At 41.7% G+C, this 26,162-nt stretch overlaps 1 protein-coding gene, 1 pseudogene and 1 gene segment (V, D, J or C); all 3 read left to right on the forward strand.

Annotated features, from left to right (window-relative positions):
• Window positions 1-1,928: 1,928 nt before the first annotated feature.
• LOC101557461 (membrane-bound transcription factor site-2 protease-like) lies at window positions 1,929-7,840 on the forward strand (annotated as a pseudogene).
• Window positions 7,841-8,004: 164 nt separating this feature from the next.
• LOC101551093 (uncharacterized) lies at window positions 8,005-23,721 on the forward strand. Its single transcript, XM_055147141.1, has 4 exons — window positions 8,005-8,055; window positions 8,173-8,546; window positions 23,403-23,571; window positions 23,614-23,721. Exons 1-4 carry the CDS (start codon window positions 8,005-8,007, stop codon window positions 23,719-23,721), a joined length of 702 nt encoding a protein of 233 aa, XP_055003116.1.
• Window positions 23,722-24,071: 350 nt separating this feature from the next.
• On the forward strand, window positions 24,072-24,597 carry LOC101543541 (immunoglobulin lambda variable 2-23-like). The segment is given in 2 exon segments: window positions 24,072-24,120; window positions 24,266-24,597. Coding segments are annotated over 2 exon segments (381 nt in total).
• Window positions 24,598-26,162: the final 1,565 nt, after the last annotated feature.

A 26,162-nucleotide genomic window follows, 5' to 3' on the forward strand; every position in this document is an offset into this window, starting at 1 on the left:
GGCTTACTTGTCTACCTTCATTGTATGTGGTTTCCAATTTGTATGCACTTTCACACATTTGTTAATATCTCTGACTGTTGTTTCACTCCCCCTTCATTCCAACACCCTGCCCCTCTTAGTTTGGGAGAGATGTTTCCCATGCAGGAATAGGCTGTATTATAAGAAAGAAACTTTGCTTTCACTTATGTGATTGGATCCAAGGCAGCCTCGTGGAGAACAGACTCTGCAACACTGGGGTCAGCACCGTTTTCCAGCAGAACAGTTGCACAAGCCTCTTGTAGGCATTGCAGCTACAGTAGGCATCAATCCAGATAGAATGATCTCAGAGGCTAACTTTCTCACTCAAACATCTAACATTTTATTGATTGATTACTTATTTGTTCATTGGTTTGTTTTGGGGTCATAGCCAATAATGCTTAGGATTTACTCCTGGTTCTGTATTCACGAATTGCTCTTGGTAGTGCTTGGAGGACCTTTTGACAGTTTGGGTCAATTGGGTGAAAAGCAAATGCCCAACCCACTATGCTTTCTCTTTGGGCCCCAACAAATATCTGACATTTAGAGAGAGACTTACAATATCTCACAACTAGAATTGACATCATTTAAACCTATATCATTGGCATTTAAAAAAATTATCATCAAGCAAGCTCCCCGTGGCATATTCGGTTTGCCCAAAACAGTAACAAGTCTCACAACGGAGATATTACTGGTGCTCCCTCAAGGAAATCGATGAGCAACAGGATGACAGTGACAGTGGCAGTGATCATCAAACAAAAAAATTTATGTAAAATAGAGCAAAACAACAAGTCTTCAGTTCTAGTAATATGGTTACAATTGAAGAAATTGAGCCTCCCCACTTTTTTTGGTTTGTTTTGTGACCATGCCTGTAGGATTATATAGCCTCAGGTAGTTTAGGTTTATTGGGTTGTTCCCATCACAGTGCTCCCTTTCCTCTGGCTTATTTGTAACTTCTTTCTTTGTGCTCAGGTGACTTGTAAATATCGTTTTTCCCTTCTCCTTAAGTTCTTTGTATAGTATATTTGAAGAATGTCCTTTTTTTTCTTTTTTTAAAATTTATTTTATTGAATCACCAAGTGGAAAGTTACAAAGTTCTCAGGCTTATATCTCAGTTACACAATGCTCAAACACCCATCCCTTCACCAGTGCCCATATTCCACAACCAATAAAAACAAAAACAAAAGCAAAAACAAAACAAACAAACAAACAAAAAAGTATACATCCCACCTCTCACCCCCCAACCCACCCCGTACGTGAGTGATAATTTCACTTCCTTTTCTCTTTACCTTGATTACATTCCAGATTTCAACACATAACTCACTATTGTTGTTAGAGTTTCAAAACAGACTCACTATTTTTGTTGGAATTTATCCCCTAAGAATACAGCTCTATTAACAGGGAAATATTTGATAATAAGTTTTCCACTGATGAGAATGAAGAGATAAAATGTCGCGCGGCCGCGATAGCAGCCGCGTGGTTTACAATTTCTGTATTATAGTAATTAAGTCGGCGAAGATTTAGGTTTGAAAATGAATCATTTCCCTTCCTGGAACAGCATGTAGCCAAAGTTAGTTCACAGTCTCCATACATGGGTGCAAGCACTTGCTGGAACCCCAATTCCTAAAGCTGTCTCTGGTTCCGCAGCAATGTCCTTTTGTAAGGACACAGGAAGACAGTAGTAAATGCTATGCTTTTGTTATGTGGGAGTCATTTGACTCTAAATGATACTTTCCTCCTGGGCATCTGTTCTCTGGACCTAGGCCTTAGCTGCTCTTACTTCCTAGCACTCCCTAAAGCAGGGTCCCGATTGGTTCTGGCGCGGAAATTGGGGCCATAGGGGCCACCAGGCTGGCTGATTGTGGCTCACTGGGAGCAGCATTGCGTGGGCTCGCCTGCCGGCCGCAGCCACAATGATTCCGGTGTTGCTGCTGGTGGTGGTGTGGGTGGCTGGACTGTCGTCTACCTGGCTGACTTGGTTCTGTGTATTTTACGAATTCTTATGAAGACTGGCTGGAAAACAATAGATTGAGCATCTCCCCTTTTCACATAAGATGTCAGACTGCTGTTTTCAATCCTGCCTTTTACAGCTGCTGACGGAGGAAAGCGCGGGTGCTTTACCAATGGTTCAATTTTGGAATGGTGTTTGGCATGATTGTCATGTTCAGCTCTTTTTTCCTCCTGGGAAAAACGCTGATGCAGACTTTAGCACAAATGATGAATGACACTCCCTCTTCCTCCTCTTCCTCCTCCTTTTCCTCTTCCTCTTCTTTCTCTTTCTCATCTTCTTCGTTTAACAATGAGCAAGTTCTACAAGTTGTGGTTCCTGGTATAAATTTACCCGTCAACCAACTGACCTATTTCTTTGCTGCAGTCCTCATTAGCGGTGTTGTACATGAAATCGGACATGGAATAACAGCTATTAGGGAACAAGTTCGCTTTAATGGCTTTGGAATTTTTCTCTTTATCATTTATCCGGGAGCATTTGTTGATCTGTTCACCACTAATTTGCAACTTATATCACCAGTCCAGCAACTAAGGATATTTTGTGCAGGTATCTGGCATAATTTTGTCCTTGCACTCCTGGGTATTTTAGCTCTTGTTCTCCTCCCTGTAATTCTCCTGCCATTTTACTACACTGGAGTTGGGGTGCTTATCACTGAAATGGCTGAGGACTCGCCTGCCGTTGAACCTAGAGGCCTTTTTGTGGGAGACTTTATCACCCATCTACAGGATTGTTCTGTTACTAATGTACAAGACTGGAATGAGTGTCTAGATACCATCTTCTATGAGCCCCAAATTGGTTACTGTATAAGCGCATCAACTTTACAGCAGTTAAGCTTCCCAGTTAGAGTGACTAGATGGTTCCCAGTACAAGCGACTAGGTGGTTCAGCTGAGTGCTGTAACAATCACAGTCTCACAGATGTGTGGTTTTCCTACAGAAATAATTTCAATAAGCGTTTGCATACATGTTACCTGCCTGGAAAGCAATTGAAGTCACCCAAGTTTGTCGAACCAATAGAGATTGTCAGAAAGCCTCAAGTTTCTGTATAATACCATCTTTGGAAACTCAGACTCGCTTAATAAAAGTGAAGCACCCACCTCACATTGATATGTTATATGTAGGACATCCACTGCACCTTCACTACACAGTGAGCACCAACAGTTTTGTCCCACGTTTCATCCTAAAATCTATGTTGTCGGATACCAGGATGGCCACTCCAGCTTTTTTAAGGGGGTTGTTTGCTTGGATGATTGTTTTCCATCCTTTGACTTTGAGTCTATGTTTACTCTGTTTGTTCAGGTGTGTTTCTTGCAGGCAACAGAATGTTGGGTTTAATTTCCGGATCCATTTATCCTCTCTGTGTCTCTTGATAGGTGCATTTAGGCCATTGACATTGAGAGAGATTATTGTGATGTGGTTTTGTGTCATCTTTCTGTGGGATTTTTTGTTCTTATGGGGCTCCTCCTTGTCTTACAGTAGCCCCTTTAGACCTTCTTTCAAGATTGGTTTTGAGTCTATGAAGGACCTGAGCTGTTGTTTATCCAAGAAGTAGTGTATGGTTCCTTCGAGTCTGAGTGAGAGTTTAGCCGGATAAAGTATTCTTGGTGAGGCATTCATTTCGTTGAGTTTTTTCACTATGTCCCACCATTGTCTTCGGGCTCGGAGGGTTTCTTCTGACAGATCGGCCGTAAATCTGAGGGGTGCTCCTTTGTATGTGATTTCCTTCCTTGTCCTTGCTGCTTGCAGAATTGTGTCTCTATCCATGGTATCCATCATTCTGACTATGATATGCCTTGGGGTCTTTTTATTCGTGACCTTTTTATAGTATCTTTTTAACCCAATACACGTTCTAGTTTTTCAGGCAAAAATTGTCTGTGTTGTCACAATGTCAATTTGGGATTCAGGAATATTGAAACAATGTGGCCCTCAAGCGTGTAAGGAGTTATGGCAGGTCTGTTTAACACTTTTTTTTTTTAGTTTTAATTTTAGTAATTTATTTTTTAAATTTTGTTCTATACAGTGATATGCTTAGCGCTTATTCCTGAATCTACCCTCAGGAATCATTTCCTATGGTACTCAGGGGACCACATGGGGCTTCAAAGATTAAATCCCGGTTGACTGCATGAAAGAAAAGCATCCTATATGATGTACTATTCTTTTTATTGAATCACTATGTGGAAAGTTACAAAGCTTTCAGGCTTAAGTCTCAGTTATACAATGCTTAAACACCCATCCCTTCACCAGTGCACATATTCCATAACCAAAAACCCTAGAATACCTCCCACCACCCCACCGCCTACTTAGCTGATAAATTTCACTTTACTTTCTCTTTACCTTGATTACATTCCATATTTCAACACAAAACTCACTATTTTTGTTGGAGTTACCCTCTCCCAAAAACAAACCTGCTGAAAAGGAAGAATTTTATAATTAGTTTTCCATTGTTGAGAATGAAGAGATATGAAGTTGTGCAGCTGCAATAGCGGCCCTGGGTTTTTGGATTTCAATGTTTTAGTATTTATTAACTAAGTCCAGGGAAATTTATGCCGGAAATTGCATCATTGCATCAAGAGCAAACAAATTGCATCAAGCGCGCAAGCAAATTGCATCAAGTGTGCAAATTGCATCAAGCATACAAATTGCATAAAGAGCCTGCTGGTATCGCCCCCATCCCGAGATCACCCTCACGTCCCGCTGCAACAAGCTCGTACCTGTTTAATGGTCCTTATAAGATGGCGGTGGCCACACCGTCCTTACCCGAAAAGGAAAAAAAGCCAAGAGAGAAAAACCTTTTCCCTCCTGGGGCAGCATGGAGCCGTGGCTTAGTTCACAGTCTAGAGACATTTCTGCAAGAAGCTGCTGGTACCAAAAGTAGTTTAGCTGACCTCCGGATCATGGTCGATCAGCATCGGAGAAGCCGCACACACATGCGGCCACAGGGATTACATCTTGGAGGAGAGCTGTTCAACACTTTTGAAGGATATTTTCAAAAAATAATACAGGTTTTGCAATAGTATTAAACATTTAAATAGTCTCTTAATTTTGTGATAGCCTTATATATTTTATATTTTCGTTTTTGAAACACCACTAAAGTCAGTGATTAAAATATATTGGTCTATATGCTACAAAATGAAGTGATACAAAGCTTGTGCATAATTAGATACATAATAAATTTTATTAGCACGCTCAAAATATTTCCACTAAGAGAGGGAAAGGGTTAGCATAATCCTTTAAGAAAAGAATTTAAAATAGAAACTGAGATATTCTTTTTTTTCTTTTTAAAAAATTTTAAAAATTTTTATTGAATCGCTGTGAGATAGTTACAGCTTTCATGTTTGGGTTACAATCTTACAATGATCAAACACTGATCCCTCTACCAGTGCACATTCCCCACCACCGATATCCCGGGTATACCCCTCTTTCCCATTCTCCCCCTGCCTCCATGGCAGACAATATTCCCCATACTCTCTACTTTTGGGCATTAGGCTTGCAACATAGACACCGAGAGGTCTTCATGTTTGGTCCATTATCTCCTTTCCGCATGCATCTCCCATCACAACTGGTTCCTCCAACCATCATTTTATTACTGATTCCTTCTCTATTCCATCTGCCTTCTCCCTTCAAAGGAAACGTTTTCATATGCTACCAGACAGGGTGTATGGCTACGCCAATGTGAGACAGTTGGGGAAAGATGAGAGACAAACTAAGGTAGCAAGATGAAGCACAGAGAGACAAGCAAGGGGAATAGAGAAAGAAGAATGTAGGGGAAGTTGAGGATCAGGCATGTGGAGAGAGAAAGATCAAGCTGCGAGATGGAGTGTGGAGAGATGGGTGGGAGAGACAGGAGGAGACGGGAATTAGGGCCAGTGTGAGACTAGAATGGAGAATTTAGTGAGACTGAAACAGGCATGTGGGGAGAATGGAATAAATGGCAACTGATCACCAACCAGCTTGGCCCTCATTTCCTTCTTTGTCTACCCATGGCATGGGCCACTGACTCAGTTTGGCGAGAGGGAGGCCACGGGGGATTTCCCTAGCTGCCTTGGAGATTAAACAGCCATGAGCTCCAGATTTTTCTATGAGAGGATGACATTACCTGTAGCATGGCATGTAGTACCATCCTATCAACCTGGAGGGGAAGTGCCTGGGACAAGGACACAGCACACTGAGTGTGTTCATGGCCACAGGGCTGTGACAGGATTGAGCAGTGGCTGTTGCAGCTCATGCCACTCTACCACAATCTTTTTCTTTTTCTTAATGTCACAGGGTCCGTTATGTGCCTTATAATGTGCCTCTTATCTGTCTCAAGATGCCAAAGAATGTGCCCCCCAACCACACAGATGTTTTTCACTTTTCAAAAGAGAACACGGCCTTGGGCATTGCAGGTGGCACACAGAGGTAATTTCTAGAATTGAGTCTGGTGGTGCTGGCTGGCCGTGCTCTTCTGACTGCTGTGCAGCACAGTTCTGTGGCAATTGGTTACATATTGAAGGTACCCGGGGTCATGCTATTTTGGGGATATATCTCAGAGTCTCATCCATGCTCTGTAAGTGCTCTACGACTTTCAGTATTATCTCTCACACCGCAACCCAAGTAAAGGGGAGAGTCCCTTGGAATGAAGGGCTTAGAAAGTTGGGTATTTGTGTAGATATTGATAAGGCTCTCCATACAACCCAAGGGATAGTAGAAAAATTTGGTGTGGGACAACCATGTGTAAGAGGACACACAGATGTTGCTATCTGTCACAGGGTATACTCACCTCCACTCTGTCTTATGTGGCTGTGTGCCAAAGATCCTGTGCTGCATATTATGGGAGAGTTGGTAGAGGAGAAAGATCCTGTGGTTTCATAAGATGTTCTTATTCTGAGTGATGTGGAATATTCTACATTTCAGGTAACAATGTTTTCTAAAATTTTTAATTAATTTTTAAAGTGTGTGGTTGACTCTGCACCTACATCCACATCCCAAAGTCTTCACCCAGTTAAAAAACAAAAGAAGCCTTGCCTTCTTGATAAAATATGGAACACCCTGAAAAAACACTATGACCTCTTATGCCCATATTACCAACCATAATGTACAAAATAAGAGAGAGCAAGAGAGAGAGAGAGAGAGAGATGTAGAGAGGTAGAGAGTGAGAGTAAGAGAGCGAGAGAGAGCAAGAAGAAAGCCACAAACTTTAATTTTAGTGTGGGGAAGTAAACACACTTGGCTACTGGACCAATCATGGAAAGCCAACTTTTGGCTTCATGTGGAACTGATGACCAACTCAACAAGGAAACCTATACCTAGTTGCTTTTCACAAATCAATCAATAATAGTTAATGTAATTAAAATAACATTTAGAAGTTACAAATGCTTTATTTCACCGAGTTCATAATGTTTATTGGTGTATCATAGATGATTCATTATGTGCACATAACCTTGGTAACTGATAGCGTGAAAAGTTCTACTATGCCCCAACCTACTTTGGTGTTCAATTCAGTGCAGACACTACCACATACTGTGAATAGACTACTTCAATGAGCATCAGAAAATTTACATTGTCTTGGTCATTTGCAGAGGTATGAAGTGTCATATGCAAAATGAAATTAAGACGCTGTGCAAAGAACCTTGTTATAATCTGGGAACCTGAGGGATATGGGTTGGAGTTTGGAACACAAGCTGACTCAGGAGTGATATATCTCCTGTGTCCACCAGAGGGCGCATCTCTATATGCTGGTGACCTGATTTTGGTTCCTCAGTTGCTCAGCTGTGAGCTCTCCTCTTGACCTTCAGATGTCACCCTATCCTTTTGGGGAGAAATCCTTGCCCCTGATTTAGTCTCTTTACTCTCGGGCAATTTTAAGGGGGGCTTGCATGGCTTTCTGAAAGAAGAAGGTTTGCATGAGAACCACCCACTTTGTGCGTTAGGAGGCCCTATAAAGGCCTTGAGGACACAGTGTGGCCGTCAAACCCTGGAGACAAAGTGTGGGGGTGTCTTCAGCATGGCCCTGACCCTGCTGCTCCTCACCTTCCTGGCCTACTTGACAGGTAGTGCCTCCAGGGAATTTGCAGGGCAGGGAGGGGAATGGAAACTAATGATGACCACTCCCTCTCTGGGAATGGGTCCTTCTGTCTCACTGATCTCTGAGTTCTTTCCTTTCAGGGCCCAGTTTGTGCTGAGTCAGATCCCCTCTGTGTTGGGGTCTCCAGGGCAGAGGGTCACCATCTCTTGCACCCGCAGCAGTGGAGATATCAGTTCCTACTATGTGGACTGGTACCAGCAGCGCCCTGCGAGTCCCCCCACAAATGTGATCTACAAAGACAATATCCGACACTCTGGGGTTCCCAGTAGGTTTTCTGGGTCCATCGAGAGTTCCTCCAATGCTGCCCACCTGACCATCTCTGGGGAGCAGCCTGAAGACGAGGCTGACTATTATTGCCAGTCGTATGATAGCAGCTATAGTCCCCCAGTGCTCCAGACCCATGGGGAACTGAGACCCAAACTCCCCAGAACCCTCATGTCCCACCAACTCAGCTCTGTCAGGTGTGGCTGCTCTCCCCTGTGCGCTACTTTGACTCTCAAGTTTTCTCCGTTTCATTTTCTAAAGACCAAATCTCTTGGTTGAGAGTTCAGCCAGTTGTAGAACATATTCCACTCATGATCAGGCCCTGTGTTTTATCCCTGGAGGCATCATCAAACAAGCAAACATAAACAAAACAGACTAATAATTCAACATTTGTACTTCTTTATCGTAATTAATGTCTCCTACTCTTTCCATCCACCACAGCATGAGATTCAGTTTCTCAGTGTTTGAGCTCTCGATTACCACTGCTTTGTGGCAGTGCCTCTTCCATGTGCTGTAAAATCTTAACAGCATCTCTGGCCATTGCCATCTAGAAATGTATGAACTCCCACCCTTGCCTCAGTTATGACAACAAAATCATCTCTAAACTCTGCCCAAAATTCTTCCTGGAGGTAAAAATTGTACCTGGCTACATCACTCTGGTGCAGAGCATGTGTTTAGATCCTGGGAGGCCCTTATCCTAAATCCTGTGGGTAACATTCTTGCCCACTTTCAGGAAAGATTATGATCACCTTGAGTTTCAGGTTATATTTTTTCATCCAAGACAATAACAGAATTTGAATAAGTATGTTGATGGCTGAATAATCTATGTTATATGAGGCAATAGAGGATACCTCATGCTATGGAAGTCCCAAACTGAGTCTCTCACACAATCTTTAGTCAGATTAGGTGCAGAGTTGTTGTTTTTTGATCTTTTCACAATGCGTTGGAAATATAGTAAGTAGAGTCACCTCCTAAAGTAGGTCTTAATACTCAATTCTAAATTGATACAAGATATTGATGAGAACTACATGGATGACCTAAATTGCACAACAAAAGCACAGAGGAGACAGATTGATAGCACAGTGGGTAGAGTACTTTCTTGCCTGTGGCTGATCCTAGTTGGAACCCTGGCATCCCATACACTCCTCAAGCCTGCCAGTAGTGATTCCTCAGTGCAGAACTAGTGCAGAAGTAGCTTGTGAACACTGCTGGGTGTGGCGCCAAAACAAAGAAAATAGAATCAAGCTAAAAAAAGAGCAGATGCAAGAGGGCATACGGTAAATAACAGCGAGTTTATAAAATGTCTGAGAAGGTAAACTGAGGCAGAAATGATAGAATTTGGGTAATAGAGTCTGGGTTGTTATGGTTAGGGTTTTGATAATCAAAATTGGAAAATAAAGAACTATTTCAAGCAATAAAAAATAAACTGAAGAGGCCTCCTTGAATGATGTTGATGTTTGTTTAATTCTCTACTGTTATGAAGAAGGAATCTTTGTGCCCCTCACCTGCCATGATATGATCTTGTGAGTTTTCTTTGTGTCAAACACTAGGTTTCTTGCTGTTTCACTGGTCTTTGTCAGTCTCCCATTGTTTCTTCTCTGCTCTATTATCAGCCCTTTCTTCTCCTTCATCTCCCTTGGTTCAGCTCCTTAGGAGGTCCTTTCTCTCTTCTGAATTGGATCTCTGTATTTTTGAGCCATTGAGTCAGTGAACATCATCTTTAGTATTCACTCAGTTGAATTTTTTTTACCACATAAAAGTCTAGAGCTCAATAATGTGGATTACCAGTTATTAGATGCTAGATTGGTATATTTCATGTCATCCTTGACATGAGGGATGTGGTGAAAATGGGATCCACATTTTCAGGGTTTGTGAGTGTGTGACAAGATTCAGTCTTTATGGAAAAACATGTCATTTTCTCTTAAAACTTTGAAATTTATCAGAAAAAACAAGAATACCTCCCATTTGAGTCAACTATACACTTGTTGTTAATATCTACCCTCCCCAGCTAAAAATGTTTTATCATATCCTTAAGATGCAAAACATCCATTTGAAAGGGCATATGAACATCATAGTTCAATGCAGCACTTAGTGCATTTGCTTGGATATGGAATTAGCCCAGATATCTAATGACAAATGAATAAATAATGAAGGGTGGTATGCATACACAGTGGCATACTTTGCCTTTCCAAGATATGATAAACTTCTGAAGTTCCCTGAAGCAAGAATAGAGGTGGAGGATATCATGATTAGTGAATTAAGTTAGAAGAAGAAGGTCATACCCCAAATAATATCACTTATCTTTGGTATATAAAATTACAAGGAAAAAATTACCAAATTACTTTGATTCTAGATTACAGTAATGTAAAAGCCAAGGAAACAGAGAAATGGTGTGATAGGAAAGTAAGGTGAGGTGGACAGAATGGAACAGGGGCAGGGGGCAGGAGTTTGGGAACATTGGTTATGATCAGGAATACCTCATACAGGCACACACACACATCAGTGACACAAAATAGTAGTATAAGCATGGAACCTGAATTACAACAATGAACTAAAAATGTGCTTGTTTAGAAAGCAGGCTGATGGGGAGAAGAGAACCTGGAGACATTGGTGGAGGGATGTTGCTTGGTTTGTGGTGCTTCATCTTTGAAAATGCTTTTAGCTTCATGGAAGGTTCTGCCTAAGTTTTCAATCCATGACTCTTATTTTTTTTTCTCTTTTTAAAAATTTTATTTATTTTATTGAATAACCATGTGGAAAGTTACAAAGCTTTCAGGCTTAAGTCTCAGTTATACAGTGCTCGAACACCAATCCTTTCACCAGTGCACATATTCCACCACCACGAACCACAGTAAACATCCCCCCACCCACTCCACCACCTAGCACCCAACCCCGCCTGTGTAGCTGAAAAATTTCAGTTTATTTTCTCTTTTCTTTGATTACGTTAAATATTTCAATAAAAAACTAACTATTATTGTTTGGAGACACCCCCCCCCCCGCAAATGTCGGACCTGCTGGAAAAGAAGTATTTGATAATTTGTTTTCCATTGCTGAGAATGAAGAGCTATGAGGTCTTGTGGTCACAATAGTGGCCACGAGCTTTTGGATATCTGAATTTTAGTATTTTAGTAGTTAGTCCAGAGAAAATTTTGCCAGAAGTTGCATTATTGCAAGCTTGTACCTCTTTGCTACTTTATATTTCACATACGAGTGCAATCTTTCTATGTCTTTCTCTTTCTTTCTGTCTCATTTCACTCAACATGATACTTTCCATGTTGATCCACTTATATGCAAATTTAATGAATTCATCTTTTCTAACAGCTGCATAGTATTCCATTGTGTAAATGTACCAAACTTTCTGTAACCAGTCATCTATTTTTGGGCACTCTGTTTTTTTCCAGATTGTGGCTATTGTAAACAGTGCTGTAGTGGTCATAGAAATGCAGATGTCAACTCTACTATACCTTTTTGCCTCTCCGGGATATATTCCCAGGAGTGGTATTGCTGGGTCAAATGGAAGCTCAATTTCTAATTTTTTGAGAATTGTCCATATTGTTTCCCAAAAGGGCTGAACAAGTCGGCATTCCCACCAGCAGTGAAGAAGAGTCCATTTCTCCCCACATTCGCGCCAACACCGGTTCCTTTTGTTCTTTTGGATTTGGGCAAGTCACTGTCCATCCATGAATCTTATGTATTCAGCTTTGATATTAAGGCCTTTAATCCATTTTGATCTGCCTTCTGTGTATTGTATTAGAAAGAAGTCAAGAATAGACCTTGAGCACAGCCAAGTGTAGACAAACACCATTCCTTCTGTAACCTTCTCCCCAAAAATCCAAAACAATGAAACTTAGGCCTAGATTCAGTGAAAACTACTATGGTCATTAGAAGAAAAAAGGGTGGATGGAATATTCAAGGATTTTTTGTTGTGGGAGTGATGAGAACCATAAACATAATGAGGAGAAAAGTGAAATCCTAGATACATTTTGCTACTCTAAACCAAAGATAAAGCATAAAAACTAAACATAATTTGAAGAATAAAACCCAAACCCCAGAGAAGCCACCTCTGGGAGCTGGGCTCTGTGCTTACTGAGGAGATGCATCACCTGTGTCCTCTCTGGCCTGACCGACTGGCCTGAGCAAGGCAAGTCTGCTTGCAAGTCTTGCTGAGAGCCCTTGTGCGCTCTCAGCAGGTTCTTCCACCTTGGCCTCTCCCAAGGGTAAAGCAAATCTTCATCTTCCTTAGTCTGCATGTGAGCACCAGGGCTCAGGTAGGAGCTGGGAAGTCACTGGGTGTCAATTCATTTGCCTGGTGTGCTTGTGATAGAGAAGAGAGCAGAGAATCAAAGGTGGTGTGGGTGTGCTAGCCCCACTGTGGATTAGGGCATGTGTGGATCATGGTCTGAAATCTTGTTCTGGCTTCTCTCTGACTGTGTAGTTGATCAGGTTTTGGGGTTATAGAGAAAACCCTCTAGCCTGGTTAAGACCATAACTCTGATCTTTAGAAATAACACTGGACTCTGACCCATGACCTGCCTGTTGCAATAATTTCTCTGCCTAAGCTGACTCAGCCACGCTCCCTTGTTTCTCTCATAGGCCTCATCTTCACCCTGAGCAGTGGCTTCTGTGCTGGTGGCACCTGCATGCAATGGTACCAACAGAAACCAGAGATCTTTCTCTGGTATCTCCTGCCCTACCACACGGACTTCAAAAAGTACCAGGGTCCAGGTGGTCCCAGTTGCTTCTGTGGATTCAATAATTCCTTGACAAATGCAGGGCTTCTGTTTATCTCTGGCTGAAGCCTAAGGGCAAGGCTGAATATGTCTGAATGGATGGACACAATTGGGTTTATCAGAGGGACAAAGAAAGATGAGGAATGATAAGAAAACCTTTTCTAAAGCTAATGGATAGGATGATGTTTGTGATGAGTGTGGTATTGGAATTATATGGATGTGAAACAATTATTAACAGTATTTTAAACCAGAGAATTTCAGTAAGAATAAATATAGTAAACTATACTAAATGATCCAGTCAAAGACATGGTTTACATCCTACATAAAAATCGACCCACTAAAAGACTTGTACTGCTTTTTTGCCGCCCCCTGCCCGCGGTTTGGGGCTTGCCCTGACTCCCCCACCCCCGCCTGGCACCTTTCGGCCTCTGAACCCTTGGGTCCTGACCACTCCCATTCTACAGGTTAGGGGCGTGTCCTCACCTCAGGGGGCATGGCCTCAAAAGTGGGCGTGGCCTTTTTCCGGAGCGGCGGCCACTTACACAGCCATGGTTGTTTTCTACCATTTCATGCATTGTCCTTTGGCCACAATTGATAGAATCTACTCCTCTGAAGAACTTCCTGGTCATCTTAGTCACTATACGCTAATAGTCAACTAACCTAGCCTATCTTAATTTCATGAAAACTGTCAGTGAACACATCAATTTGCACATAAAAGTCCTTTGTAAAAAGAGCATAGCCCCACATCTTCAGTTGAGGCCCCTCCCAAGCTAAGGAGAGCACCTGATAATAAAGCCCATAACAACATGAAGAAACAGCTAAAATCCCCACCACCAGGAGAGAGCGAAGAAAGTATCTCACTAACCTCAGCAGCAACTTCCCAGAAATACAACCTCCTCTCGAATAAAGAATTCAGAGAGGAAATCGTGAGGATGGTTCACGAACTCAAAGCAACTATGGAACGAACATCCAATAAATTAAGGGAGGATATGGATGCAGCAGTGGAATGGTCCACCGAGATAATTCAGGTTGAAATGAGAGCAGAAATTTCAAAGCTATGAACAGAAGTCACACAATTAAAAGAATCAGTAGATGAAATTAAAAACTCCGTAGGAGCCCTCAATAGTAGAATGACTACAGCCGAAAGACAGAATCAGTGAACTTGAAGATGAGCTGCACAAAGCATATAGGGAACAACAAATAATGGCAAAAGACCTCAAAATGGCTTTGGTGCGAATTAGAGTCCTAGGGGATGACCTCAGGAGAAACAACATAAGAATCATGGGAGTACTGGAACCACACGGAACCAATCCCAATGGAAAAAACACAATTAAAGACATCATTGCTAAAAAATTCCCAGAGCTAGAGAATGCGGACATCCAGATCCAAGGAGTCCGAAGGGTGCCAGCTAAAAGGGACCCAAATGGCTATAGAAAGAATCAGAGCCCTGGAGAATGACTTCAAGAGGAACAACATTGGAATCATTGGAGTACCAGAACCACAGGGAAGTAACCCCAATGAAAAAAACACAGTCAAAGACATCATTGCTAAGAAATTCCCAGAGCTGGAGAAGGCAGGCATCCAGATACAAGGAGTCCGAAAAGTACCAGCAAAAAGAGACCTGAATAAAAAGACTCCAAGGCATATCATAGTCAGAATGACGGATGCTATGGATAGAGACACAATTCTGCAAGCAGCAAGGTCAAAGAAGGAAATCACATACAAAGGAGCACCCCTCAGACTTACAGCAGACCTATCAGAGGAAACCCTCCGAACCCGAAGACAATGGTGGGATATAGTGAAAAAACTCAACGAAATGAATGCCTCACCAAGAATACTTTATCCGGCTAAACTCTCAGTCAAACTCGAAGGAACCATACACTATTTCTCAGATAAACAACAGCTCAGAAACTTCATAGACTCAAAACCAAACTTGAAAGAAGGTCTAAAGGGGCTACTGTAAGACAAGTAGGAGCCCCATAAGAACAATAAATCCCACAGAAAGATGACACAGAACCCCATCACAATAATCTCTCTCAATGTCAACAGCCTAAATGCACCTATCAAGAGACACAGAGTGGCAAAATGGATCCGGAAATTAAACCCAACATTCTGTTCCCTGCAAGAAACACACCTGAAAAAAACAGAGTAAACATAGACTCAAAGTCAAAGGATGGAAAACAATCCTGCAAGCAAACAACCCCCTTAAAAAAGCTGGAGTGGCCATCCTAGTATCCGACAACATATATTTCAGGTTGAAAAAGATTAAAAGAGACAGTGAAGGTCACTTTCTGCTTATCAAGGGATATGTACAACAGGAAGAAATCACACTCTTAAACATATACGTTCCTAATGAACGACCGGCTAAATATTTAAAACAACTCCTAACAGACTTCAAAGAGGACATCACTAACAGCACAATAGTAGTCGGAGACTTCAATACAGCCTTATCGCCTCTAGATAGATCGACAAGAACAAAACTCAACAAGGAAACACTGACTCTGAAAGAAGAAATTGAAGAGAGAGGCCTAATAGACCTATACAGGGCCTTACACCCCAAAAAGAAAGAATACACATTCTTTTCCAGTGCACACAGAACTTTTTCTAAAATAGACCATGCACTGGGCCCCAGAACATACCTCAATAGAATCAGAAAAATAGAAATTGTATCAACCATCTTTTCAGACCACTATGCGCTGCAGATAGAAGCTAACCACTCACCGACATGGAGAATCAAATCAAACACCTGGAAATTAAACAATTCAATGTTGAACAATGAGTGGGTCAGGAAGGAAATCGAGGAAGAAATCAAAAAATACTTAGAAACAAATGAGAATGAAGACAAGAGCTGCCAAAACCTATGGGACGCAGCTAAAGCCATGTTAAGGGGAAAATTTATAGCTCTCCAAGCATTCCTCAGGAAGGAAGAAAGGGCCCACATAGATAGCTTGACTTCATGACTCAAGACCTTAGAAAAGGACCAGAAAAAGGAACCCAAACCAGACCGAAGGAAAGAAATAATAAAAATTAGAGCAGAAATTAATGACATGAAAACCAAAAAGACAATCCGAAAGATCAATGAAACAAAGAGCTGGTTCTTTGAGAAAATAAATAAGATTGATAAACTGCTAGCAAGACTTACAAAGAAAGAGAGAGAGAGAGAGAACCCTAATAAATCGAATCAGAAATGAAAAGGGGGACATCATAACGAAACCAGTGAGATTCAAAAGATCATTAGAGACTACTTTGAAAGTCTATATGTCACAAAACAGGAGAACCTAAAAGAAATGGATGGATTCCTTGATTCCTACAATCTCCCAAGACTGAACAAAGAAGACTTGGAATACCTGAATAGGCCCATCAATGTTAAGGAAATTGAAACTTTAATCAAAAACCTCCCCCAAAACAAAAGCCCAGGCCCAGATGGTTTCACTGGCGAATTCTTCCAAACATTTAAAGAAGACCTGTTGCCTGTTTTCCTCAAACTTTTCCAGGAAATTGAAAAAACAGGAACTCTCTAAAACAGTTTCTATGAAGCACACATCTCCCTAATACCAAAAGCAAACAAAGACACCACTAAGAAAGAAAATTACAGACCAATATCCCTGATGAACACCGATGCGAAGATCCTCAATAAAATATTAGCAAATAGGATCCAACAACTCGTCAAAAAGATCATACATCACGAACAAGTGGGATTCATCCCAGGGATGCAAGGATGGTTTAACATTTGGAAATCAATCAACATAATCCAGCATATCAACAAAAGTAAAGATAAAAACCATATGATCATATCAATAGATGCAGAGAAAGCATTTGACAAGATCCAACACCCATTCATGATGAAAACCCTCACCAAAATGGGGTTTGGAGGAACTTTCCTCAAGATAGTCGAAGCCATCTACCACAAGCCTATGGCAAGCATAATCCTCAAGGGGGAAAAACTAAGGGCCTTTCATCTGAGATCAGGCACAAGACAAGGATGCCCACTCTCACCACTCCTCTTCAATATAGTACTGGAAGTACTCGTGATAGCTATTAGACAAGAAAAAGAGATTAAGGGCATCCAGATAGGAAAGGAAGAAATCAAACTCTAACTACTGCAGACGATATGATACTATATCTAGAGAAGCCTAAAGCCTCTCTACTAAGAAACTCTTAGAAACAATAGACTTATACAGTAAAGTTGCAGGCTACAAAATCAAAACCCAAAAATCCATGGCCTTCCTATACGCAAACAATGAGGCAGAGGAAAGGGACATGAAAAAAGCAATCCCATTCACAATCGTGCCCCAGAAAATCAAGTACCTCGGAATCAGCTTAACTAAGGAAGTAAAAGACCTCTACAAAGAAAACTATAAAACGCTACTCCATGAAATAAAAGAGGACATGAGGAAATGGAAACATATACCCTGTTCATGGATAGGTAGAATCAATGTTGTTAAAATGGCAATACTCCCCAAAGCATTATATAGATTCAACGCGGTCCCTATAAGGATACCCATGACATTCTTCAAAGAAACGGATCAAGCAATCCTAAAATTCATATGGAACAACAAACGCCCACGGATAGCTAAAACAATTCTTGGGAAAATGATGATGGGAGGCATCACCCTCCCCAACCTCAAACTTTACTACAAAGCAGTAACAATTAAAACAGCATGGTACTGGAACAAAGGCAGAGTTGTAGACCAATGGAACAGGGTGGAATATCCCTACACACAACCCCAAATGTATGATCATCTAATCTTTGATAAGGGAGCAAGAGATGTGAAGTAAAGCAAGGAAAGCCTCTTTAACAAATGGTGCTGGCACAACTGGACAACCACATGCAAAAAAATGGGCTTAGACCTTGACCTGACACCAGATCAAAATGGATTAAAGACCTCAACATTAGACCACAAACCATAAGGTACATTGAAGACAAGGTCAGCAAAACCCTCCACAATATTGAAGATAAAGGTATCTTCAAAGGTGACACGGAAATAAGCAACATAGTAAAAACAGAGATCAACAAATGGGGCTACATTAAACTAAAAAGCTTCTGCACTGCAAAAGATACAGGGACCAGAATACAAAGACTATCCACAGAATGGGAAAGGATATTTACACAATACCCATCACATAAGGGGTTGATAACAATGGTATATAAAGCACTGGTTGAACTCTACAAGAAGAAAACATCCAACCCATCAAAAAATGGGGCGAAGAATTGAACAGAAACTTTCCCAAGGAAGAGATACGAATGGCCAAAAGGCACATGAAAAAGTGCTCTACATCACTAATCATCAGAGAGATGCAGATCAAAACAACCACAAGAAACCACCTCACACCACAGAGACTAGCACACATCCAAAAGAACAAAAGCAACCACTGTTGGAGAGGATGTGGGGAGAAAGGCACCCTTCTACACTGCTGGTGTGAATGCCGACTGGTTCAGCCCTTTTGGAAAACAATATGGACGATTCTCAAAAAATTAGATATTGAGCACCCATTTGACCCAGCATTACCACTACTGGGAATATATCCCAGAGAGGCAAAAAAGTCTAGTCGAAACGACATCTGCACTTATATGTTCATCGCAGCACTGTTTACAATAGCCAGAATCTGGAAAAAACCTGAATGCCCTAGAACGGATGACTGGTTGAGGAAACTTTGGTACATCTATACAATGGAATACTATGCAGCTGTTAGAAAAAAGGAGATCATGAATTTTGCATATAAGTGGATCGGCATGGAAAGTTTCATGCTGAGTGAAATGAGTCAGAAAGAGAGACAGACATAGAAAGATTGCACTCATCTGTGGTATATAGAATAACAGAGTGGGAGACTAACACCCAAGAATTGTAGAAATAAGTACCAGGAGGTTGACTCCATGGTTTGGAGGCTGGCCTCACATTCTGGGGAAAGGGCAACTCAGAGAAGGGATCACCAACTATAATGTAGTTGAAGACCATGCGGGGGAAAAGTGTTGCGGGCTGAATGATGGCTAGAGACTGAGCACAGAGGCCTCTCAACACCTTTATTGCAAACCACAACAGCTAATTAGAGAGAGAGAACAGAAGGGAATGCCCTGCCACAGTGGCAGGGTGGGGTGGGAGGAGATGGGACTGGGGAGGGTGGGAGGGATGCTGGGTTTACTGGTGGTGGAGAATGGGCACTGGTGAAGGGATGGGTTCCCGAACTTTGCATGAGGGAAGCATGAGCACAAAATTGTATAAATCTGTAACTGTACCCTCTCGGTGATTAACTAATTAAAAATAAATAAATTTAAAAAAAGCGGGGGTGGCCATACTAGTAGTCCTACCAATCTAGGACAACATAGATTTCAGGCTGAATAAGATCAGAAGGGACAGAGAAGGTCATTTTCTATTCATCAAGGGATATGTACAACAGGAAGAAATCACACTCTTAAACGTATACGCACCTAATGAACGACCAGCTAAATACTTAAAAGAACTCCTAACAGAATTTAAGGAGGACATAACTAGCACCACGATAGTAGTTGGAGACTTCAACACTGCCTTATCACCTCTGGATAGATCGACAAGAACAACACTCAGTAAGGAAATAATGGCTCTGAAGGAAGAAATGGAGGAGACAGGGCTAATAGACCTATACAGGGCTATACACTCCAAAAAAGAGAATACACATTCTTTTCCAGCGCACACAGAACGTTTTCCAAAATAGACCACGTCTGGGTCACAAATTATACCTTAATAGAATTGGGAAGATAGAAATTGTATCAACTATCTTTTCAGACCATGATGCACTGAAGATGGAAGTTAATCACGCACAGACGCGGAGAACCAAATCAAACACTTGGAAATTAAACAACTCACTATTGAACAATGAGTGGGTCATGAAGGAAATCAAGGAAGAAATCAAGAGATACCTCGAAACAAATGAGAATGAAGACACAAGCTACCAGAACCTATGGGATGCAGCTAAAGCCATGCTAAGGGGAAAATTTATAGCTCTGCAAGTTTTCCTCAGGAAGGAAGAAAGGGCCTATATAGATAGCTTGACTTCGCAGCTCAAGATCTTAGAAGAGGACCAGCCAAAGGAACCCAAACCAGATCGAAGGAAAGAAATAATAAAACTTAGAGCAGAAATTAACGATATTGAAACCCGAAAAACAATCCGAAAGATCGATGAAACAAAGAGCTCCTTCTTCGAGCAAATAAATAAGTTTGATAAACTGCTAGCAAGACTCACAAAGAAAGAAAGAGAGAAAACCCTAATAAACTGAATCAGAAATGAAAAGGGGGACACCACAACAAGAACCAAGGAGATTCAAAAGATCATCAGAGACTACTTTGAAAGACTGTATGCCACGAAACAAGAGAACCTAAAAGAAATGGATGAATTCCTTGACTCCTACAATCTCCCAAGACTTAACCAAGAAGACTTGAAATACCTGAATAGGCCCATAAATATCAAGCACATATCTCCCTAATACCAAAAGTAAACAAAGACACCACTAACAAAGAAAACTATAGACCAATATCCTTGATGAACACCGATGCAAAGATCCTCAACAAAATATTAGCAAATAGAATCCAACAACTCATCAAAAAGATCATACACCGTGACCAAGTGGGATTCATCTCGGGGATGCAAGGATGGTTTAACATTCGGAAATCAATCAACATAATCCAGCATACCAACAAAAGTAAAGATAAAAACCATATGTTCATATCAATAGATGCAGAGAAAGCATTTGACAAGATCCAACACCCATTCATGATAAAAACTCTCACCAAAATGGGGTTTGGAGGAACTTTTCTCATGATAGTCAAAGCCATCTACCACGAACCTATAGCAAGCATTATCCTCAACGGAGAAAAACTAAGGGCTTTTCCTCTAAGATCGGGGACAAGACAATGATGCTCACTCTCACCACTTCTCTTTAATATAGTACTGGAAGTTTTAGCAATAGCCATCAGGCACGAAAAAGATATTAAGGGGATTCAGATCGGAAAGGAAGAAATCAAGCTGTCACTATTCGCAGACGATATGATACTATACCTAGAGAAGCCTAAAAGCTCTAGTAAGAAAATCTTAGACACAATTGACCTGTGCAGTAAAGTCGCAGGCTATAAAATCAATACCCAAAAATCCATGGCCATCCTATATGCAAACAATGAGACAGAGGAAAGGGACATGAAAAAAGCAATCCCATTCACAATCGTGCCCCAGAAAATCAAATACCTTGGAATCAACTTAACTAAAGAAGTGAAGGACCTCTACAAAGAAAACTATAAAACACTACTCCATGAAATAAAAGAGGACATGAGGAAATGGAAACATATACCCTGCTCTTGGATAGGGAGAACAAACATTGTCAAAATGGCAATACTCCCCAAAGCATTATACAGATTTAACGAGATCCCTATAAGGATACCCATGGCATTCTTCAAAGAAACAGATCAAGCAATCTTAAAATTCATATGGAACAGCAAACGCCCATGGATAGCTAAAACAATTCTTGGGAAAATGATGATGGGAGGCATCACCCTCCCCAACCTTAAACTCTACTACAAAGCGGTAACAATTAAAACAGCATGGTACTGGAACAAAGGCAGAGCCGAAGACCAATGGAACAGGGTGGAATATCCCTAGAAACAACCTCAAATGTATGATCATCTAATCTTTGATAAGGGAGCAAGAGATGTGAAGTGGAGCAAGGAAAACCTCTTTAACAAATGATGCTGGCACAACTGGACAACCACATGTAAAATAATGGGCTTAGACCTCGACCTAACACCATGCACAAAAGTCAGATCAAAATGGATTAAAGACCTCATCATCAGACCACAAACTATAAGGCACATTGAAGGCAAGGTCGGCATAACCCTCCACAATATTGAAGATAAAGGTATCTTCAAAGATGACATGCAACTGGCCAACCAAGTGGAAACAGAGATCAACAAATAGGACTACATTAAACTAAAAAGCTCTGAACCTCAAAAGATAGAGTGACCAGAATACAAAGACAATCTACCAATGGGAAAGGATATTTACACAATACCCATCAGATAAGGGGTTGAAATCAATGGTATATAAAGCACTGGTTGAACTCTACAAGAAGGAAACATCCAACCCTATCAGAAAATGGGGCAAAGAAATGAACAGAAACTTTCCCAAGGAAGAGATACGAATGGCCAAAAGGCACATAAAAAAGTGCTCTACATCACTAATCATCAGGGAGATGCAGATCAAAATAACCATGAGATACCACCTCACACCACAGAGACTAGCACACATCCAAAAGAACAAAAGCAACCACTGTTGGAGAGGATGTGGGGAGAAAGGCACCCTTCTACATTGCTGGTGGGAATGCCGACTAGTTCAGCCCTTTTGGAAAACAATATGGACGATTCTTAAAATACTAGAGGTTGAGCTTCCATTTGACCCAGCAATACCACTGCTGGGAATATATCCCAGAGGATCAAAAAAGTATAATCGAAATGATATCTGCACTTATATGTTCATTGCAGCACTGTTTACAATAGCCAGAATCTGGAAAAAATCCAAGTGCCCTAGAACAGATGACTGGTTGAAGAAACTTTGGTACATCTATACAATGGAATACTATGCAGCTGTTAGAAAAAATGAGGTCATGAAGTTTGCATATAAGTGGATCAGCATGGAAAGTATCATGCTAAGTGAAATGAGTCAGAAAGAGAGAGACAGACATAGAAAGATTGCACTCATCTGTGGAATATAGAATAATGAATAGGAGACTAACACCCAAGAATAGTAGAAATAAGTACCAGGAGGTTGACTCCATGGCTTGGAGGCTGGTCTCTCATTTTGGGCAACTCAGAGAAGGGAACACCAAGTAAAATGTGGTCAGAGGTCATGCGGGGGAAGGGTGACGCGGGCCGTATGTAGACTAGAGACTGAACACAATGTCAACTCAACACCTTTATTGCAAACGACAACACCTAATCAGAGAGAGAGAACAAAGGGAATACCCTGCCATAGTGGCAGGGTGGGGTGGGGGGAGATGGGACTGGGGAGGGTGGGAGGGATGCTGGGTTTACTGATGGTGGAGAATGGGCACTGGTGAAGGGATGGGTTCTCGAACTTTGTATAGGGGAAACATGAGCACAAAAATATATAAATCTGTAACTGTACCCTCACGGTGATTCACTAATTAAAAATAAAAAAAAAGACTTGTACCATAACCAAGAATAGGCTACAGTTGTGGTTCCTCAGTGTGACTTATTCAGCCTGAGATGCCAGGTTGGCCACACGTGTTCCCTGGACAGCTGCTGACTCTTTTGTGTTAAATGTTCCTGTTTGACCTCAAAGCCCAGGAAATTGTGAGAAGGAGTGCTTTGCAGGAGAGACACCCCTTCAAGAAAACAACCTTAAATCTGTTCTGCAGACCAGCCACCCCAGTGCTCACCAGGTTCAGGAGACTGTTGAGGAAGTACCAATGAAGCTGAGTACCTTCATCAATTTCCCCCAGAAAGCTTTGGTTATGACACCTCACATAGGATTCAGATGTTGATGTTTTCAGATGGTGCGCTATGAGGACAATAACTCTCCCAATATGGATGTTTTGGAGCTCAAGAATCTGCTTCTAAGATTCAGCTTAGGAGCTGTTACAACTGTCCTAGGACAGTAGAACTTATGATTGTGCTGGCACATTGGATGGTCTCTGTGGTTGATCTTCATCTGACTCAGCAGGTGGCGCTGTGGGCTTGTCCCTGAGCCTGATGGGGGAACACAGCTCTGAATCTGTCACCAAGGGCTCTACACTCCCTGGGTAATAGAAACTGTGACCTCTAGCACCCTGGAGGCTTCCCCTGCTCCCCCTCCAATTCAGCTTTCATCAAATGTAGGCCCAGGGGAAGATGGGACAGGGGGTGATTTGCATAAAGGGCTCCTTTCTGCTCTCTCATCAGGGGAAGATAAGAGGGACTTTTTGCAGTTTTCTCCTTGTGAGCTCCAGACCAAAACAAGGGTGTCTCTGCAATGGCCTGTCCTCCTGTCCTCCTCCTCTTCCTTCTAGCTCAGTACCCAGGTGACTGACTTGAACTTGGTGAAATTATTATGAGGGAGATCATGGTCTGCTTTAAGAGGGTGCAATGGTAGGAAAATGCTTTGTATTGAGAACAGGCTGTGTCTAGTAACTGTCTCACCTCTGTGTCTCCATTGTTCCATTCCAGGCTCCTGGGCGCAGACTGGACTGACGCAGGAGGGATCAGTGTCAGGGTCTGTGGGACAGACAGTCACCCTCACCTGCATTGGAACCAGCAGCAATGTTGCTATCTATACTACAGGCTGGTACCAGCAGATACCTGGTGCTGCCCCCAAAACTGTGTTGATTGGAAGTACTCGACCCTCAGGGATCCCAGATCGATTCACGGGGTCCGAATTTGTAAACAAGGCCTCCCTGACAATCTCAGGGGTGCAGCCTGAGGATGAGGCTGATTATTACTGTTCTGCATGGGACTCCATTTTGGAAATGCCACAGTGCTTCAGACTCGAGGGGAAATGAGACAAAAAACCAGCCCAGGTCTAAGTGGTCTCCCACAGGTCAGCCTGTGCCAAACAGGAAACAGAGCTGTGGAGACTGCACTGTCTGAGTGTGACTCTGAGTACAGACCCAGTGAACAGTGTCAATGATGGTTCCTCCTTCTCAGACTGGGTATGTTTAATAGCTATGCCAACATGTAACCAGCTATTGATCATTTCAAACACACTTACAGTGCCCAGTTCAAATTTTTTGCTTCATTGAATTTACAGATTTGCATAGTCAGCACCAAAATATAATTTTACAACATTTTCATCATTCTGGAAAGAAAGTTCAAACCCTTAGGTGATTTTCCTCATGTTGCTCTATGCTACTCACTCTAGACAAATCACTAGTCCAAGTTCAAATTTTATACATTTTTCTGTTCTGGTTATTTCATATCCATTAGATCTGAAAATTGTGATACTTTTCATATCTTTTTTTTTAATTTTCATTTTTATTACATAATGCCTACATGCCACCTGCATGGCAAAACCTGGCAATCTACCTGCGGCATATTCGATATGCCAAAAACACTAGAAAAAGTGGGCCTCATTTCCCTGCCTCTGGAAGACCCCCCCAATACACCAGCATTGAGAAGGACTAGGAAGGATAGGATGCTAAAATCTCAGAGCTGAACTAGGCTGCCAAAACAAAGAAGGACTAACATGACTGTCTGCACTTTTAACACATACACCGGTATGGAAGCATCCATCAAGTACCTGATGTTGCAAGCGCAGAAGATCAACCATGACATCATTGAATTGACCGAGATGAGAAAGCATCGATCACATCACACCGTTTTGGACACTGGAGAAGAACTATTCACTGGAACATGTGACAGTAGAGGTGTTGGTGGTGTCGGTGTACCCATCAACACAAACTTGGCCATGAGCATTGATTTTTTCAAATGCCTAACAACCCGAATCGGACTCTTACGTTTGAGTGGAGTGGCTCATTACAAGCAGTTTCTGTCTTTGTCCTCTATGCACCAAATTCAACTACGATGAAGAAGAAATTTAAAAGTTGTACATGGAGCTACAGAAGTTCTATAAAGAAGACCACACCTTCTACCAAGTCTCTGTCAGTGATTTTAACATCAAGATAGAACCCAGAAGGTTGTTGCAGAACTCTACTCAGGACCCATGTCCTAGAATGGAACTAACAGGGTGAGAGACTGTCTGAATTCATCATGTTAACCAAGAGACATCCATGGTAACTCGCAGTTCCAGAAAGCCAAATCTAAACGTTGGACATGGGAGTCTCCCAGTGGACAGTTCCACAACAAAACTGAACACATCATATTCAATCAATGGTTTTGTCAGTTCATGCCACTGCTGTCTCAAAATTCCAAACATAATCAGACCACCGTCTCCTTCGTGCAAAATTTTACTTCACGGAGCGGGGAGAAAGGGCTGCAAAGTTTAAGAAGAAAACTCCCAGAACAACCACCAACTGGGAGCTATTTGGTACTATTGTTCAATGCCGCACTTAGTCCAAGAGCTAGGATAGCAACTTAACCCAGATGTTCAATGTCAAATAAATAAATA

This window comes from Sorex araneus, chromosome 9 (genome assembly GCF_027595985.1).
Source record: "Sorex araneus isolate mSorAra2 chromosome 9, mSorAra2.pri, whole genome shotgun sequence".
NCBI classification, from domain to species: Eukaryota; Metazoa; Chordata; class Mammalia; order Eulipotyphla; family Soricidae; genus Sorex; species Sorex araneus.